This window comes from Cololabis saira, chromosome 4 (assembly GCF_033807715.1).
Source record: "Cololabis saira isolate AMF1-May2022 chromosome 4, fColSai1.1, whole genome shotgun sequence".
Taxonomy (NCBI): Eukaryota; Metazoa; Chordata; class Actinopteri; order Beloniformes; family Belonidae; genus Cololabis; species Cololabis saira.
In genome coordinates this window covers 22,343,687-22,364,060 of record NC_084590.1, presented here as the reverse complement: position 1 = coordinate 22,364,060, position 20,374 = coordinate 22,343,687, and the positions used below count along the sequence as shown (strand labels likewise).

Below are 20,374 nucleotides of genomic sequence, written 5' to 3'. Positions count from 1 at the left end.
GTTTCACCTGCTATATACAGAAGTAGTACAGAGGAATATCACATAGGCTTCAGTTTGATATTCAAATGGAGTTCATACAACGGCTTATGCCAAATACAACATGTATCGGTGTCTGGTGATAGTGGTGTAACAACAGCAGACAGGAGACTCTTGGTTTGGCAGTATGAGTTTCAGCTGCTCTGGCAGTAAGAACAGAATTATGTCCACGGAACTGTGGTCAGTAAGAACCGTCAACGCTTTGTTATTAAAGTGAATGTTGTTACAGTAACTAAAAGTGTCCACAGTATGAATATTTTTATAGTCATAATACCTGTATCCTGGCAGCATTTTGTCAAAAAAGTACTTTCATATAAATTGATACATACAGTATGTTTGCCTAATAGACTTTCTGTAAACTCATATTTCATTTATTAAATGGTTCCCCCTCATCTTGCAGGGGAAAATGAATTATGGATTGTTGGAATCTAAGTTGCAGAACTATATAAAGTAATAGCAATAATTGCAACACTTTGTACTATACACAGTTTTGTAGAAATAGTCAAGGATTTTGTTGCACCGATTGTTAAAATTATGATTCAATTATGATTTTTTTCATCCTGCAGTTCTAATCATCTAAATCAAGACCCATTAATACAATATTGAATGTCTCATCTTCTATCTAGCACATTTTGGGAGATTACACAAATGGTCATGCATTGATTTACCACTAGGTGGCAGTCATCACGTGTTCACTGTGCTGTATTACACCACTTAAGAGGAGGTTTCTGTACTATGCAGTGCACTTGCTTTGTACTGCAGCCATCACTGTTAGCAGCTAACTGACCTCAAGAGTTACACAAGCTTCAAGACAGGTGTTCCTTAGAGGAAGAGACAAGACACATCAAGACACCCGGCAGAAACCAAAATCTTGTTTTGAAAAGGTAAAAATGGCATGCGTTTGCTGCCTCTTTAGATTGCTAAAACCAGATCACCTTCCTTTTACATAAAGATCTAGTTTGTTGGTCATACTTTAGTATAAAAGTTTTTCTGTTATTAATTTAGTCCTATTAACCATATATAAATAAATCTGGAGATGAGGAATAATTGGCTCAATTTTAGAAAAGATTAAAAAAAATATATCAAGTTAGGGATTATAGTAAAGAAAAGCTAAACATGGACTGACAATAGGAAGTGTGGGCACACACAGTTTTGTTCTAGATATGCATCGCAATCCCTGCATGAAGCAGCCCTACTGTTCATCATTGCTAATATTAGGGTTAAAGGGTAGGGAAAGTACAGCAGACAATAAACAGACAGATAAACTCCTAAATATTGCTTTACCCTACAGGAAGACTTTGTATGTATATATGCACCTTCTTTACCAATTGATCTGTAATTGAATGGTGTGTGCATGTGTGTGCATGTGTGTGTGTGTGTGTGTGTGTGTGTGTGTGTGTGTGTGTGTGTGTGTGTGTGTGTGTGTGTGTGTGTGTGTGTGTGTGTGTGTGTGTGTGTGTGTGTGTGTGTGTGTGTCTCTACATCCATAATATTCACTTTCTAACAACATAACAGGAACACTGTATGACATTAAGGAGTGAACAGTTGTTACGGTGTTAGGTGCTGTTACAGTACCCACAGTACATCACCACCAAGCAACTCAGTTTTATGAGTACAGATTGTTATTGATTCCATTTACACCCAGCTATGAATTCCACTTAAAATGTATTAAATGTGTAAAAATGCCCAGCAAGTGTCATCTGTTCCCTCTTCTTTCTGAAGCATCTGTGTTGTACCGGGTCTATGATGAAATGTGACTGCATGAGCCTGTTTAGCAGATAATATGAGACACATTCAACCAGACTGAATGAAAAGTCTCCTCAAAATATTCATGACAAGAACAAGCCCAATTCATTACATCATATGTCGCCAACTAGGAACTATTCCACAGCTGAGATGCGAAAGCACAACGTTCATTTGGCTCAGAGTGGTAACGATGGTCACTATGGTGGCAACGTGGGCTGACATTATGTTAATATGGTAAAAATGCAATCCATTAATGTCATGAGGAGCAAAGGAAATCAGTTGCCTTGCATGGTGCTTGGTGTCAAATAAAGTGTTCAATCTTTGGATCCCGTCAGTACTACAGTATATCTGAATTCTGTGTAAATGTACACTGATGAAACTGTAACACAAGTCAGTGCATGAAAGGGATTTATAGCATAGCTTTGTGCTGAATCTGCTGCTGAAGCGTCTGTCTGCTAAAGCGAATTTTATGCCAGTTGTAAATGGAATCCATTACATATATTTCCACAGACGATCTGTCTAATGTAGATACACTATCGTGTTGTCGATAGTTCAACTGAGTTGCATTTGTGTGGTGTAGATACATACATTGGTACAAGGAGAAGTGCCTTGGACAGAGTTGCAACCAGTCCAGACACATCAGTAAAGTGCCTTCTAAGAGGTTCTTGCATAATCTGATGTCTGTTTTATTGCTTCCATTGAAAGCATGGGGGGGCAGTTAAAAAAATAAAACCAGATCTGGTCATGTGAGAAAACCATTTTGATGCAGTGCTGTTATCAGCCATGCCATCACAATGTAAAACTGATTGTTATTAAAATACGACACATATATATCTATATATATATATATATATATATATATATATATATATATATATATATATATATATATATATATATATATATATATATATATATATATATATATATATATATATATATATACATACACATATATATATACATACACATATATATATGTGTATATATATATATATATATATATATATATATATATATATATATATATATATATATATATATATACTTTATAATTTAGTTTTAGTTTTAGTTTTTTTTATTTTCAAGAAACTACTTTAGACTCTGATAAAGTGTTTTATACTTATACTCTATGCAAGGAAGGAGCAGAGACTTTCACTCAACAACACCCGTTTGATTTGTTTGTGCTCAAACATGGGTATTAACTAGAGACCAGACTAACTGAAGTCTGGAAGAGAAACACTGCTTATGAGTATTGACAGGTTATTTAAAATATAGAATACAGCTAGTCAGTAAACAATGAATAAATATTGCAACATATTTGGATAATATTTTAACTGACAGTCTTTACATTCTTTTGCAGTGGTCTGTCCCTCTACTGTGGGAAATGGGCTTGTCTGGTCTGTTGAACCAAAGGTTCAAGGTGTTGTCTATTTTTTGTGTTTTGTTGAGGTTTATCATCAAGGCCGTGTTAAAAGCATGCCAACAAGAGTTTGTGCATAAAAACTGAGATGTGAAATCAAACAGGGTTAAAGAACTACATTTGTTGCTCTCCTTTTTCTGTTTCTATCCGGTAGCTGCTAATGCCAACCTCTGCTAAGACCAACTTCTTATTCTAAGTCTGACTTATTCATTGTATGATTTGAAATTAGGGCTACTAAATCACTCTTAAATTTTTAAACCAGGACAGTTCTTTAAAAGTTTCCTTTTAATTGTCCTGACTTGGCTAAAGCAGTTAAAAAGGTTGTTGCAACATTGGCAGGGGCACTGACAGAGATTTCAACAATTCGGGCTGATGTGGAGGGTAGAGTGATTTGGTACAGAGACACGCAGAAATGTTTCTGTACTGTGGCACAACATGTACTCATATGAAGTTATACAAAATGCACACATGCTTAAAATGCATTGGTTATTAGTCAGAAGCAGCATAATTATGGTAATTCCTCTCTATATGGAGCTGGGTAGTCTGGGATTGTCTCTGAAGAGGGTTAGTTTTTTTGTTGTTTAGTGTTTTTTTGTTTTTTTTTAGACATATTTTTGTGTTTTTATCCTCCCACCAGCAGAGGGAGCAAAAGCAGAACAGGCACCTGTGTTTATCTAAAGCAAAACAAGAAAATCTGTGCAGCACTGGATCCTTCCATCACCCAATAAAAAACTCAGTTGTTAGCCTTGGGTTGCTTGCACCCCAAATGTGTCACAGAGAGCCAGTGTGATTGAGACAAAAGTGCTTACATGAGTTTAACTTGAATAAATGAATGAATAAATAAAAATCACCAAGTGATTTAAGCAGGTTTGTCCTGTTCATCACAGCAGCTGATGTAGACTGTGGCAATTTAGTTAGTTGTCAAAAGTACGTGTCCGGTTTGTACTGGTCCATGTTTGGAAAACTTAAAATTATAACGATAATTAGTTTGAATGTATACCTGAACATTAAAAAAAAGAAATTAATGGGTATGGACATCACAAATACATCAAACTAGAATCAGTACTTCATGTCAATAAAGTGTTGGGTTCGATGAGAGAAGAATCCAGGAATAGGCTGCACACCGTGCAACAAATGAGCTCCTTTTTGGTGAGAGAGTGATCGAGGCCTTCGCACATTTCCCACTTCCCAAATCTCAAGCATGAATTAAAAACGGACATTTATAAGGTGTTTTTGTTAGCCTCTAGTAAGATAAAACAATCCACTGATAACAGCTTTTTTCTCTGAGCAATATACATTTGTCTAACATATATACAAACATACAGACATACTGCACAGTTTGCTTAAGCCTTTGGTGTCCCTTTCTTGTCAGCTTTGGCCCCTGAAAGTCCGTTTTCTGTGTTGTCGTTCCCTGAGGAGCTCACCAGGCACTCTTTACTGTACGGGGACAATAAACAATGATTAACATGAGGGGGAAAGATAATTGTGATGAGAGATTAAAGAAAAAAAAAAGTATATATCTGTCCTGATCTCTTAAGAGATATGTCCCTATCAGTATCCAGTGTCTACTGAATTGTTCCTACAATATTTTGTGTGGGTAAATAAAAGCGACAAACAAACACGCTGAGGACCTTTCAGTTGATTGCGAGACTGTTCTTTCTTTTTCACAGAAGCCTAGTCTGTAACAAGCCTATTACTTTCCATGATCAGTTGTATCTTTTCATATTCCTGTAATGGCACTAGTGATATACTCACTTCTTTTCATCATCCTTATGCAGGAAGTGGACAACCAAAGCCTTTATCGCCATGAAAATGACGATTAAGCCAATGACTCCACCCACCGCTGAGACAATCATGGTTGTCAGTGTGTTGTCAACCTCCTTCACTAAAAAGAGGGAAAAGGGGAAATAATTGTAAGGACAGGGAGCGAAAGAAAGGGATATTTTGTAAAAAAAAAAAAACAGTGAGATAGGATGCTAACAGTGGAACTCTCTTGTCTAAGTGTAAAAGTATTGATTTTGGTTGGAGTAAACTAATATTTTTGTTTCCTAGGTGAAAGTGCCCATCTGTCACATACTTTGGTCAACCACTCTCAAAATCAAGCGAGCAGTGTGGTTACGATTCTTCTCCTTTGGGTTTCTGGCAAAACAGGCATATACTCCTTCATCCTCAAACGTGATGTTCCACAGCAAGATGGAGATGTTGTTAGTCTTTGAGGAGCCAACAAACTCTACACGATCATGTGTGACTTTGACCTTTGGCTCCACGTCCTCCGAAGGAATCACTGATTCACATAACTGCAGTCAGAAATATCTTCTCAGTTACACAGCAAAGGTATATTTCCAGGTTATCAAAAATGTCCATTAGCATGCGTTCACCTTTAAATAAACTGATGCTCAACCAAGATCGTTTTTATTTTGTTTTTTGTAAGATATAAACATGTTGTTGGTGTGTATTGCAGTTGTGTGTACGTGTATATGTATGTTTTTATACCGTTACGTCGGATCCGTTGTTTTCATATTTCCAGCTGAAGTAAAGGTTTTTGATGCCAATACAAGAAGAGTATGAGCAGGGCAGCAGAACTGTGGAGCCATTTAATGCTTCAATTAATGACAGTTTACCGGTTGTAACCTCCAATCCACCAACGCCCCACACACCTGAAAATTTGGAGAAGAGAAAGGAAAGGGAAGGGAAGGGGAATCAGTTTGGCATATAAAATTGTTGTTGAATATTTTAGATTAAAAGAAAGACAGAAGAAAAACCTCAATGAACATATATACGGCAGCTGGTACAAATTAATTACACTGACCAGGACTGCTCTTACTGGGACTGTGGACCGTTGGTTACTTAGGGGTGCTGTAAAATATGAGTTAATTAAGATACTTAATGCCATCCGAATATATGGGCAGACACCACTTAGTCTTAGGCTTCCATTACTTTATTGATGGTATACCAATTCTCTTTGGGCCCTTTTTGGTAGGTACCAGCAAGAGATGGAGACACAGCAGCAACTGACTTGTGATCTCAGACTACAATTGTTAGTATTTCATTTTTCCACCACAATCTCCTGCCTGTTGCATTGTCATTCCCCTCTCTATTATCAGACGCCCCCTTGCGCCTCCACATTCCGTGACCACATCAGCAACAATGGCTAATCCAAATGTCTGTGCATTTTGTATTAACATTTGGCCATCTTACCTAAACACCATACACAATGTGTGCACTTGCAGAACTGAATATGCTGAACTGATGGCATGTAATTTTATCCATCTCAAAACTTCCTCCAAATGGCATCCAAGTTGCTTATATCAGCACCGTGGACTGTTTGCAAACAGAGATTAACCTGATTAGGCTGGTGTTAGCATAAAGTTTAGATTATTATTATTGACAATTATTATTATTGTTCGCAATTCACATATACCCCAGCATTTGTTTGGTGACAATAGAAACAGACCAAGGCTTAATTCTCCCAATCTCCTGCAACTATTTGTGCAACATTAGTTTCATTACATAATGCAATGGATATTAATCAAATATTAAGATGTCATAAGTGATGATAACCCTGTTTCTGATTTGAAGTCTTTACATGTAGCAATGAAATTATTCTAAGTGGACTGGATGACATGCAGGAGATCATAGAATACTGTTCACAGACATAAGCCTTAAAACTAGTCTCAGATTTCACAACTTGATTTGTGAGCATGTTTGGTACAAGGCAATACACAGTTTATCAGCTGCAGCTCTGAAGATGCTTCTTTCTTCATGCAACATCCCTGGATGAAGAATTTATTGTTCTGGTCTTGAATATCAGAATATGTATCTTGTCCACTGCTGGTCCTGATTTTAACATCTCAAATATGTAAATAGAAGCACTGACACTGATTATTCATGGTACAGCCAAAACATTTTAGTTCTGGAGGTATTTCAAATGTCTCTGGAGAGACATTTCATTCCATTTTGTACCTTGATAGACATATTGTGTGGCTTTTTCAGCAGCAGCTGCTTTAATTCTCAGATTGTTGCTCTAATGTCTATCAGACACCCCACCTCTATTTATAAACTCCCCGACACTGACCTGAACAGGATCACATTGCATTGGCACATGGTTGAAGCACATGTGTGTTTGAGTGTCTCTAAAGGGCTTACAGCACTTGTATGTTTGGATTTATCTCATTAGCAGCGTGAGAATCAAAAGCATTAGAATCCCTCTGGTCATTTTGTAATTTGTTTTGTAAATGTCATTGATGACATCTCTATTTACTGCTTTAAAAGGTTTTGCAACTCTATAATGAGTTCACTTTAAAGAAATAATATGGTTTGCTGTTATCCATCTCATTCCTTTTATGCTCTGGAATGTGGTATTTCACAAACAATAACTAAGCTAAAATGCAAAAAAATGTCTCAATGTTCATAAAAATTATTAGAATCCATTTTTGGGCAGCTTTGGCGTAGTCTGGCTACTCATTAGAGTTTAGAGGTTAGGTCTAAGTTTGAGTCTGATTTGGGCTGCCCAGTAAGGGTTTTCCAGTTTAAATGTGTGTATATACTGTATATATATTGTGTTTCCATTTCGGGGTTTGTAGTTTTTTTGATTCTTGTTCCGTTTTTGCCATCCTGCTAAGCAGCGCTTTTGTTTGTTATTTACAATAAATCACTGCTTTTTGGAACTCCTTCCTCCTTCTCTCCTACATCTGGGTCTGGCACGCACCTGTCCCTGTCCCTGTTCCCGAGGTAGTCCCAGACGCACCCGTCCCTGTTCCTGAGGGGGTCCCGATCGCACCTGTCCCTGTTCCAGTGGTGGTCCCGGACGCACCCGTCCCTGTTCCAGTGCTGGTCCCGGACGCACTTCAGCCAACACCCAGGCCCCTGCCAAGGACCCGGTGTCCCCCTCAGCTGGCCCCTCGGATTCTGTCTGCCCCTCAGCCGGCCCCTCGGATGCTGTCCGCCCCGACGGTGGCCTCCCGGATCCTGTCCGCCCCCCTGGATCCTGTCCACCCCCAAACCGGCCCCTCGGATCCTGTCCGTCTCGAAGCCACCCCGCGGATCCTGTCCGCCCCGAAGCTGCCCACTTGGACTCTGCCTGGCCCCAAGGTGGCCCCCCGGACTCAGTCAGCCCCATCCCTAGAAACTGCCTAGTCCCAAGAACGCCCATCCGCCCAGTCCCGAGAACACCCATCTGCCTTGTCCCGAGAGTGGCCCTCTGACCCGTCTGCTCAGTTCCGAGACTGGCCCTCTGACCCGTCTCGCCGGTCAGCCCGGCCCTGAGGACGGCCCCCTGAATTGTCTCGTCTGTCTGCCCGGCCTAGTGCCCAGGCCCCCTGAGCTCTGGCTGTGTGTTGGCCTGGGTCCGACAACAACCTAATTTCCTAACATTTACTTTGACATAATGTTGCAGAATTAAGAGAAAAGGAGTCTGTTAATTTACAATGTCTTTTACTTATTTTACTTTTGATATATCTAAAAAAGAACAGGGATATTGTTTGACTCCTATCAATGCATGGGGTTCTTCACTGAATTTTGCCTGGGAAATTTTGGCATCCAAGTCTCAGACTATGTTCATGTGTAGCATTGTTTTTTCCCTTTTTCTTTTACATTTTTCTTCTATCTTAAAAAGTGTAAGGCAACTCAAGGTCTGTGGACGTTTTGAGTTGAGCTGCTTCCAATTAACAGCCATGCCAAGAACTATTGTAGGCAAGAAGATTAGATTTATTGCATCAATTTGCCTGCAAACTATTGCTTAATGGATTTTTTCCAATATGCAGGAAAATGTGCAAGAATGGCTAAAAAAAGAGAGATAAAATGAGGGGGATAATGCAAATCAATTAATCATCATAATAAATAAACCATCATCATACTGAGTCAATATTTTGTCATAATGTATTTGCAAAATTTAGAAAAATAAAAATTCAGACGGTTTTTGAGAAACTGACAATACCATCCAATTGTTGAAGACCATATAGAGATTACGGATCATAAACCCCAGGCAAATTCTCCATGGGATATGCTTATCTAAGTTGTATGTAAAAATGTACAGTTATTTCCATTATAATAGACATTCAACTGCATATAAGTCTAGTAGTTGCCAATAATATTTTAATGCACTACAACAGCCATTAAAACTTAAACAACTACTCTACATAAATGAAAAAGATTTAACCTAATGCCAAGGATGAAAGACATAAAAAGTGATCTTAGAGAAGCAACTGGGGCTGCCAATGGAAAACACTGAAGACAATTGCCTATCTCCTTATAAATGGACATCCCAGCAAGTTCTTCAAATGGTCAGAGATTTTCTTTAGAATATACATTTCTTGAAATGCTTTATCAGTTTTACAATTGAGCTTCGAAACATTTTCTAGATGTGGCAGGGTGGAGGATTGGGCTTGGTCTGCAGGGGAGCAGCACACAGGTGGTGTGAGCCTGGTGGTGTGGGCCTGGTTCGAGTGATTGGTCCGGCGGTGGTCTTGGGCGCATCGCCGGCGGTGGCCCCGGACGCATCAGCCCCTGCTGCGGTGATGGTCCCGGACCCCCCGCAGCCAGCGCCACGGACCCGGGTTCCCCCGCAGCCTGCGCCACGGACCCGGGTTCCCCCGCAGCCAGCGCCACGGACCCGGGTTCCCCCGCAGCCAGCGCCACGGACCCGGGTTCCCCCGTAGCCAGCAACACGGGCCCGGGTTCCCCCTCAGCCAGAGCTGAGGACCCGGGTTCCCCCTCAGCCGGCTCCTCGTATCCTGTGTTCCCCGCCAAGTCAAAGTTCCCCGCCAAGTCAAGGTTCCCCGCCAAGTTGTCCAAGCCCCACGCCAAGTCTTCCAAGCCCCACACCAAGTCTTCCAAGCCCCACGCCAAGTCGTCCAAGCCCCACCCCAAGTCGTCCAAAGCCCACGCCATGTCGTCCAAGGCCCACGCCAAGTCGTCCAAGGCCCAAGCCTAGGCCTCGTGGACGAACCCCAGAGCTGTCTCGCCGGTCTGCCCGGCCTCGAGGAGGACCCCCCGAGCTGTCTTGCCAGTCTGCCCGGCCTCGTGGGCGACCCCCGGAACTGTCTCGCCGGTCTGCCCGGTCCCGAGGACGCCCCCCGGAACTTTGGCCGTGTGTTGGCCTGGGCCCTCCTCCAGGCCCCCTTTACCCACCCTGGGTGATCTGTCCATAGGGGACATCTGGGATCTGCCCCTTGAGGGGGGGGGGGGGGGGGGGGGGGGTTATGTCAGTGTCTGACATTTCCCCCACTTTGTGTTTCTGTTTTGCCCCGCCTGTCTTCCATCTGCCCTGATTGTTCATACCTGTGTCTCGTAACATGTGTATATCTGGTCTTGTCTTTCCCTTGCTCCTTGTGGTTCCGTCCTGTTTCCTTCCTCCATGTGTCCTGCCAAGTTTTTGCTCAAGTTTTTTTGATCCCTGTTTTGTGTTACGTTTGATCCTGCCAAGCAGCGCTTTTGGTTTTTGGTTTTGGTGCAATAAACCCTGTTTTGCTGAACTCCTGCCTCTGGCTCTCCTGCATCTGGGTCCTCACCACACCAACCTGACACATGTAGTCTCATGGTGCTGGACTTGATATGAAATCCTCTTTGCATTGTGAGCTTCCTTGTTTTGATATCATAGGCTACCACCTCTTTCTGTGGCCAGGTTGCTAGACCAGCAGGGTGCCTTACTGGCAGGACATAGTGTTGACGGCCAAGACTTTGTTCTTTCCATTCAGCTGGCTATTCGGAATCTATCTGACTCTTTTCAGATATTTGGCTGTGATCAACTTCTTTGCAGCATCCTTGTAGTTGCGATTTGCCTGAGGAATCCCCAGGTATATACAGTAGGTAGCTGTCATGAACATCCAATAAGTTGCCCTCTGGTAGGTCAACCCCCTGAGTTGTTGATAATCTTGCATCTCTTGGACACCATCCAAGCACATTTATCCAGCCTGAATGAGATGATATATATACATGCATACATGCATACATACATACGTACATACATGCATACATACATACATACATACATACATACATACACACATACATACATACATACATACATACATACATACATACGTACGTACGTACGTACGTACGTACATACATACATACGTACGTACGTACATACATACGTACGTACGTATGTACGTACATACTGTATATAGACATAGATGTGGTACTTTTTAGTTTTTCTTTGTTGTCTCACACAAAAGTGCATAGCAAAAATATTAGTGTTAAATGGACACTAGAAAGTGTGTATACAGTATGTGTCTACTCTTTTATAGTGTTCTTTCAACACTCATAACAGTTAATTATCTAACACTGATCCAAAGTTACTCCAACACTGTATGGTGTCAGGATTAATACTGCTGAACACGAATAGGTGTTGAATACATGATATTGGAAATAGGGTGTGGTCAATTATCACTGCAGGTGTTGGAAAACATGTCAAATTCAAAATATATACTTGATGAAATTTACTCTGTTACTTTTAAATTAAACAATGTTAGAATAATGGCAAAAAAAGAGGGGGCACATATACTCACTTTTTAGTGTTAAGTCAAAATTGGTGATTTTGCTATGTACAATGCAAGTACAACAAATCTGCTGAAACCACTCCAGAAAACAACCAAACAAAGGAGACCATGAAGAAAGAAATATGGGAAAACGTAAACATCATCAAGACAGTTTTAAGTCTTGCATTTTTTTGTAACGGCTGTAATTACAAAAAGTTAAGCTCAAACTGGTTTCCAAAAAAGTTAGCTGCTATTATGGCATCTACGTTTGTCTTTTATTTATACGGTTTGAGCACAGCCCCCGAGTTGATTTAATCATGAAACAACATACTGTACATGTCACCAATCCACGTGTCTGTTTCATAATTTATGAACTCTATCTTTTGGAGGATGGGGGTAGGGATGTGGCTGGAGGGACAGAGGTCCGGATTTTATATTGGCTACTCTCAGCCCGTTTATCGCTCACCTCACCTCTTATAGCCTACCCATATTTACACATTATATTTTTATGTCTACTGTGTTGCTATCAAAAATAGTTTCCTTTCAAATTTAAAAGAGGCCGTTAGTATTTTGTGTTGTGTTTGTTCTGTCCTTGTTCTGGTTTTACTCTTCTTTAATGGGCTCTTACTTCTGTTTTTTTTTTGGAAGCACTGCACACTTTCCCCCCCAACACTCTTATTTTAAGCATTCGGTCTTACTTGCTCTCACAACCTGCTCCGTAGGGATACTGTAACTAAATAAGAACAAGAGAGATGTGGTGTGCTTCTCCATGTTTGTGTGCTTTAAGGTGGAATGGAATCGAAGAAGGCGTAGACGTTTTTTAAAGTCGTACTTTTAAACTCTGAGTCAAGTAAACCGGTGGATAAACACTGACCCTCTATGAATACATGCTTGGAATGTAATGCTTGTATTTAAAAAGAAAAAAAAAACAAGCAAAGAGGTCCAGAAAGCAAATATAAGGGCTTATGAGTGAGGATTTAAGTGAAACACATTCTATCATCATCAACTGGAAGCATTATTGGTTACGTGTCTAAGAGGAGTGTCCTCTATCGTACCTAAAAATGCACCATTTCTTGGTAGGCTACCAGGTAGGAACAGCAAGTGTGGACTTGCAGTAGTTCAAATTTGGCAAGTACTTTGGAGAACATTGGACATCAATCTTTCAGCTATTGAAATGACAGTGTCCTTGATGACATCACAGCTCAGCTAGCAAGCTAACACATATTTAAAAATGTAGTAAATTGAACATCAAAAGAGAAAAAAAAACACACTGGACATAATTAAGACTCAGTACTGCTCTGGTAAAAGTTCCTATAATTGTTGCTTTGCATTAGACTGTTTTTAAAAATGGCTGCATGCTTTCTATTTCAACCATGAGGAAAGTAAAGTTCTGTTGAAAAGGTTTCTCTAGCTGCCTGAACGAAGGGGAAGTTTGAAGTTAAAAGAATTACATCTTTACATGAAAAAAAACTTCTTTAAACAACATTCTGTTACATAACAATGTTTCTTTAAGCTTTCTCCTCTGCCATCCCTTGCTGGTTCATTTTGGGATACTTAGTCTACTCAAAATCTCCAGTAATGCATACTAAAAGGGGTGGAGCAGGAACACATGGAGGATTTTGAAGTGGAAGGCCAAATAATGGCACGTACAGAGGAACACCAGTGCAGACAAGCTGGCATTCTAAGAAATAGTTATGGACTGCTCACCTCCATCACTTCACACTTTGCACTCAACACCTTTGCACAAACACTTTCCTTTCTATCCCTTTACTCTTTTTGTACTCTCCTCTCTGTTACCCCTTTTACACCAAGCTGGTTCCAGGGCTGGTGCTAGTGCTGGTGCTAGAGCCGGTTCGCGGTTGGTTCTAAGCAAGAACCGGTTGAGAACCGTTTGCTTTTACACAAGCTGGTGCTGGCCAGCAGCTGGCCAGAGAGCCACGTCATCACGTTACTGTATACGTCTGTGTACGTCACCATTTCCCGGTACAACTACCGCCAAATTCAGTCACCACAACAAAGACGGAGGACTACGCTGTGCTGCAAGTGTTGCTGCTGGCTTCTCAAGCCTTTCTTGGACAGCAAAAGTTTGTGATCCAGCAATCCATCCATTATTAAATAAATGGATGTAATAATAAAAGAGTCTGCTAACTTAACCGCCGTCTTCAACACTCGGTTGTTTAAAATGGCGCTGTTCCGTGTTTACTCTGCTTTGGTTGTTCAGTAACACCGCCCCCAACCCCGCCCCCAGCCCTTGACGTAAGCACGTAGCCCCCGACGTAACGTGGTTCTTTCCTCTAGACCAGCAAAGAGTTGGTTCTTGTCTAGCACCAGTTTTGAGAGCCAGGAGCCGGTGCTTAGGCTGTGTAAAACCAAAGAACTGGTGCTAAGTCTGGCTCTAGCCCAGAACCAGCCCTGGAACCAGCTTGGTGTAAAAGGGGTATGTGTGGTTGGGCAGTATGTGACACTAAACTCTCGTCTGTGAATACAGCACATACTGTATATGAGCACTTGTGAATATGTGTACATGAGCAATAGGCTGGAATGTGTTATATTTTTAGCTCCACTATCAAGTATCTCCTTGTCCCAGTTGGGAAGCATCAATATCTGAATCACTGATGGTATGAAAAGCAACTCTGTGTGTGTGTCCTTGGTTGATTGTCAAGGTGATCTTTCTTTTTTTTTTCTTTAAGTAGGCCATAGACTGAAGAGTTGGTGTATTTCTGAGTGAACCCATAGAGAATGGAGTGAGGACACCATTACTTCTATGAGAGAGTGAGGAGTGACAGGAAACATGGGAGAGAGGAAAGGAGGATGATAGAAGAGAGAAGTGAAAAGGGAACTCAAGGTAACATATGAAGTCACTGAAAGAGTCACAGAAAAAGAAAAAGGGATGGAATGGGAGAGGACATGTGACATCCTCAACCAGGTAAAAGAGGGACAGCGGGGAAGAGCATAACACTGGTGTGAGGGGGTGAGGCCAGTTCACATTTAGACTCACTACGCATACAAAGTAGGTGACATATGATAGCTAAATAAACAATTAACAACATACAGTATAATAATAACATCTCCATGCCAACAACTGGTGAAATGTTTCCGGTAATTCTGTATCCTGTCGCCTCTTCGTATTGGGTTACAGTACTATAATGGTTTTGGTTGCATGACTCTCTATTACTTTAGAAAAAGTTGTTGCATAATATAATTTTATTACAGTTGCAGATATTAAAAAAAAAAATTTTAAACACTGTCATGAGATGCCAACACAGTTTCACTACAGTTTGTGAATTTATACCTAAACCCAGTTTACTTTTAATTTATTTATAATGTGTATGACTACTATTTAAAAAGGATCTTTTCTAGTTCTTCAGTCTTTAGTTTTTAGGCATTGAAGGGATTTTTCTAGAGGGGTGTATGAAGAAGCAACGTTTGTTTGCTGGATTTCTATCAACATAAAATATGTTCTTCTAACCTGGTTTCATCATGGTAACATTCCTGCTCGAGAGCACTTTATTGTCAGTTTCAGATTAAACTGTCTTTAAAATACCTCTGCAGTTCTTTTCCTGATCATATCCCAGATCAAATCATGCTGAAACAGCATGTAGATGTCATCATTGTAGTGAATGTTGATGTCACTACATATTTTGACCAGATTTAATGAGCCTGATCAACGTTCAATAAACATCAGGGTGTCAAATGACTGATACAAATTCAATCATTCAGATGTCATCTTGAAAGTCAGGCAGTGGATTTGCACACTGATTTGATTTGCCAAATTAAATCATAATAGTATGCTGTCATCATTCTTTTCTCTTCTAGACTGAATATAATAAACGATTGGTTGGACTTCCAACTGAATCCAAAAACCCATTTGACCAGAATATGATGTTGAATTAACAGGTTCTGATGTAAATTCTCAGCTGAGAAAAAATCTGCTGAGCCATACATTACTCCATCATAACACTTTGACTGAATATCACAGAACATTCAACCAATACAATTCAAACTATGAATATTTTGGGGGAAAGTTTAAGAACTATCTACTGTATGCAGTAGCACACCGTAAGCAATAGCACTGATACTTCTTTTAAACTGAATAGATCATATAAACATGATGTGAACAATTTCCTGCTCCGTTGTTGAAATTACAGGAGGATTTTTAGTTTTTTCAAATTCTTCCCACTTTTCCATTCACACAATCTGCTCTTATTAGGAATGGTCAGGGCATTGATTGGTTGTGTGCAGATGAAATTTACATACCTGAAGAGGAAAGTTGTAGGTTAACACATTTAGTTCATGATCACCATCATCATCTTGTATATCTCCAATCACAGCTTTCATGATTTCACTTGATGACTCTCTCTCTTATTATTTCTCTGCAAATTATTAACCTAAAACATACCAAAAGAGCAGGTGGAGAGCAAAACTAAAAATACAAACCACAAACAATCTGTCAAGTGTGATGTTTGCAGGCTGGTGACTTCATAGTGTTGTACTGTTGTATAAGATTTCTCATGCCGTTGAGAAATGTAAAATGGCATCATCTAACAACTGTCCCCTTTGTTCTCTGGAAACTTGTCACTGTTTTATTCGATGTGGAAAATGAGAGACTATTTAAGTAACGCATTTCCAAGGATGTAGTAATGTCCTTGGAATGAAACCATTCTAACTGAAAGCCACTGTGTCTTCAACATTATCGCTGATTGTTCTATTCAAAGGACTTAATTGCAAAGAAGGTCATGGGTCGGGTGGTAGATCTGGGGGGTATTTCCCAAAACCTCTGTTGCGAACCACATTACCAGTAGACATATTTGAAAATACAAAATTGTGATACAAGTGTTTCAAACAATGGAGGTTGTGATGTTGGTAGTCTATCGCTGAGTGAAACAGGCATTTAACAAAACCATCATTCAAATTAACTTTCACACAAACTGTTGTTAAATTGGCTGAGTTTAACTTGTGGAGAGATTTGTGGCTTGTGCATGTGCATTGATGTCGCTAGTAGTAACCCGGTAATGGGATATATGCATATATCAACATATATAGATTTTTTTTTTTTAATAGTTATGATTATTGTTCCAGTTGTGCCATAAATAAACATTACATCACTTACAAGTGAAGGGAAAAGACATACTGTAAGCTGCTGTTGTGACCCTCAATATATTGGCATATGTGTGATGTAGGATGTGTGTGCCATGTGTTTAGTTGTCATTTAGTCGTCATTCAACAAAAACATACCCAGACAGGTTTTGAATGCACAATCATAACAATTTCTCAGCAGCTACAGTATGTGTCATGATGAGCTTCAGATGTCCTGTAGAGCGACTGGACAGGTAATGATAAATGTTCATATTGATAAACAAATACATTTAGAGATGTTAGTGCTGGATGTGACGTAGGAGTCAATCTAAAGTTATCAAAATCTAGTTTCCAGCTGTTTTTGGACTCATTGCTAGGATGTAGCTGTGCACTACTTAATCATTATGCATTACATGAGGGCTTTGTTATTGAGTAATTATTTGAATGATCATCCTTCATCATCATTTTTCAACATCGGTAGCGGCAATCACAAAAATTTGCCAAAGACTAAAGATCCTTTTGTCCATCTTCTTTAACGTTGAGATTGTCCTTTTCATTGTTTTGAAGAGAAGCCTTGCAGGGCAAGATATGGAAAGAAATGAAAATTTAGATTATTTGAAAAACACAGTTTAATGGAAATACACAACCCCCCTGCAGCGCCACCTTTATCGTAAATTGAACGTTTCGATTTTCTTTTGCAAAAAAGTGTAATGGAAACACGACTGCTGGTTTTCTTTTCCGATATTTGGGTTTTTTCCACAAATCTAGGGGTAATAGAAACATGGCTACTGTAGCTCTGTGAGGTAGTTTCATCACTGTTGATGTGCGACATTCGGCTGTTAAGCGATATGGATGGGGTGGGAGTCCAAATGTGCTTTGGTTGTTATTTTCAGTAATAAGTATGGGAAATAAGGCTTCATAATACGAGTCAAATATTTATTCAAATGAAATTGAAACTGTTATTTTAGTATGAAAAAACTCCTTTGTGCTGCTTTAGTTCAATAAATGAAATATGCGTATATATAAAACAGAAGAAGAAGAATGAGGGTTCACAGAAAGTTGTAGGTAGGTGAGCACTACATACTGTAAACCAAACTTATGAACCAGAATTAATGATCAGAAACAACAAGTGCGATGGGGTTTGGTAATCATTTCAAAAGCGTTTTTTGAAGGGCTTCAAGGAGCAGGTAACACTGGCTTCCTCTAGGACCTTTTTGGGATCCCAGTTGTCAGATTGATCTCTGGTTAACCACAGGATGTGTTGTAGGGAGAAGTAGTACTCATTAAGCAGTTGGAATAAATGGTGCAGGAAAACAAGAAATATTGACTCTCAGTGGGTTTACTTATTTCCTCCCTTGTACACATTTGAGGAAAAGATCAGACAAAAGTATTACGGTCAAATGAGCTGCATATAACCAAGTGCACTATTTGAAGAAAGAAAACAATTCGGAACCGGTCCAAAATTCAGAGTCAATTGAGATTGTTTCACCCATCTCCTCCTCCAGACCATCTCTTGCACACACTCATGGTTGTTGAGATAAGAGCGTTAAATTTTCCTTTAACTCAATTTTAAATACATTTGAGCAATAACAAACCCCCCCATTTTATATGAATATACCTTGATGGCTTTGGCTTGTGTTTTTGAAATGCATGAAATGTTTTTCACATGCATTCATTGGTCTTCTGTTTGTGCCATGTATCTGAACGGTTCTCAACTTTCATTATAGCTGAGAGCCGGAAGGAATTTCCGGGACATGGGGGGGGACTATTGGGCAATACAGCAACGTCAGGGAGGGTGTGAGCAAAACACTGCACCACTACGTCACTACCAGTAATACTACACTCACACTCATCTAGCCACACATAGATGAAGGTTCTTTTTTATTTTTGGAAAGCTAAGAAGTTTTACTTTGATCATATTTTTAGATTTGTATTATTTTAATTTGTTAAGTACACATGGGGTGGGTCACTTGCCCCGCTCAGCTACCAGATATCCAGTCCATCCAAAATTCTGATCAGCCAGAAGTTGGCTGTTATCGACCTTGATGTCCTCAGAACAGCAACAAGTAAACATCCTATTTAACAGGATCAACACATTTCGGTCTGCAGCTGTGGGAAGACTAATGAGATACGAGAGCTGAAGCAGAGGCAACACAAATGCTGATGTATAAATAATATTGTAGGATCATCAAAACAGATATGGATTTCCTGTAACAGCAGTAATCCACCCACTCAGACTACTATTATAAAACACAAAGAGAAGATGGAGCCAACAGAGCCGACACATGAATAAGGGAAGGAATTGAAATAAGTTTAGATTGATAGGCAGTTAACAACTGAACCCATAGAGGAAGTTGGTTTAAATGCATGTTCACAGAGGAAGAGTAAACACAGTGTTTACGTAAAGATGAAGCGGAAATTAGATAAATGACATGGCCCCTAAAGGTAGAGAGAGGATTGCAACTCACCAAGCATCAGTGCCACTGCCAGTCCGGCATGGAGTAGGTCCCCTGATCTCGGCCGGCCAGAGACACTCGAACCAGTGCTGTCCGCTGACGCCATTACACCGACAGCCCCTGTCTGTCTGTTTGTTTGTCTGTCTGTCTGTCTGTCGGTGTGTGTGTCTGTCTGTCTGTCCGTCCCTGTCTGTCCCTCTGTATGTACAGAATGTGAGTCCTTGTCAGTCTGTCTTCCAGTCTGCTAGTTGCAGGCTATGTGCTTGACTTGTGTACCTCTGAAGCAGGCTGGGACACTGAGCAGTACAGCAGAAGGCAGAGTCCTATGTTCAATCCCTCCCTCTTCTCTTCTCCCCTCCACTCTGTCCCAGGAATAAGCAGAGGTAGGAAGTGCAAAAGAGAAGAGCTCGCCTCCTGTCCGATTGCTCCTTGCACTGTTTTTTTTGCAGCAGCTCAGGAAAGCAAACCAAACCAACCAGACACGCAGAACAATGCAGCTGTTGAATGAAGAGCCCTTGTCGCTTTGCCTCCCTCCTGTCTTGTCCTCTGTCGCTGCTTCGGCAGAGTCAGTTTTTGATTATCCGGTAAAACAGAGTGTTGGGCAGAAGGCAGAGAAGGGGGGGAGAGAGGCAGAGCGGTAGCGGCGTAGCAGCGTAGAGTCAAGCAGCTCTACCGCTCCAGCAGCAGCAACAGCCAAGCAAGCAGTCTATGCAACAAACCCCATATGGGGTAGACACAGGCTGGAGGGGAGGGAGGAGAGCACACAAGAGGCACAGAGGGATGCTGGGGCAGAGCCAGCAGCCAGGCAGAGCAGCGGGAAAGCGCGCTTCTCCCCAGCCAGCACAGGGAGGAACGAGCGAGAACGAGGTACTGCAGAGGTAGAGGTGAGGAGAGAGCCAGAGACAGAAGGAGGGGAGAGAAAACGATGGAGAGTGAGCGGTGGGTGACGTCTGCTGACACATGGATGCACACGCACACACAAAAATGCACCCAGTGCCTTCGTTATGAAAGACTCATGGCAGGGCTTGGTACTTCAGACGTACCACGCACACTTGTCTTTAATAAACGCCTAACTGGTGTCTTCACTTTCATGCTTGTCCTATTTCATGCTTCTACCGTACTGCTGTATTGGCAGGCTAATGCTCTGGAAAGCTCTG

The 20,374-nt window shown here is 40.7% G+C and overlaps 1 protein-coding gene across 1 annotated transcript; it reads right to left on the bottom strand.

Annotated features, from left to right (window-relative positions):
• Positions 1 to 2,807: 2,807 nt before the first annotated feature.
• Positions 2,808 to 20,055, bottom strand: scn4ba (sodium channel, voltage-gated, type IV, beta a). The gene is made up of 5 exons (XM_061719135.1): positions 19,230 to 20,055; positions 5,699 to 5,862; positions 5,283 to 5,502; positions 4,961 to 5,090; positions 2,808 to 4,642 (listed from the first exon to the last, which is right to left on the bottom strand). Exons 1-5 carry the CDS (start codon positions 19,321 to 19,323, stop codon positions 4,549 to 4,551), a joined length of 702 nt encoding a protein of 233 aa, XP_061575119.1. The 5' UTR covers positions 19,324 to 20,055; the 3' UTR covers positions 2,808 to 4,548.
• Positions 20,056 to 20,374: the final 319 nt, after the last annotated feature.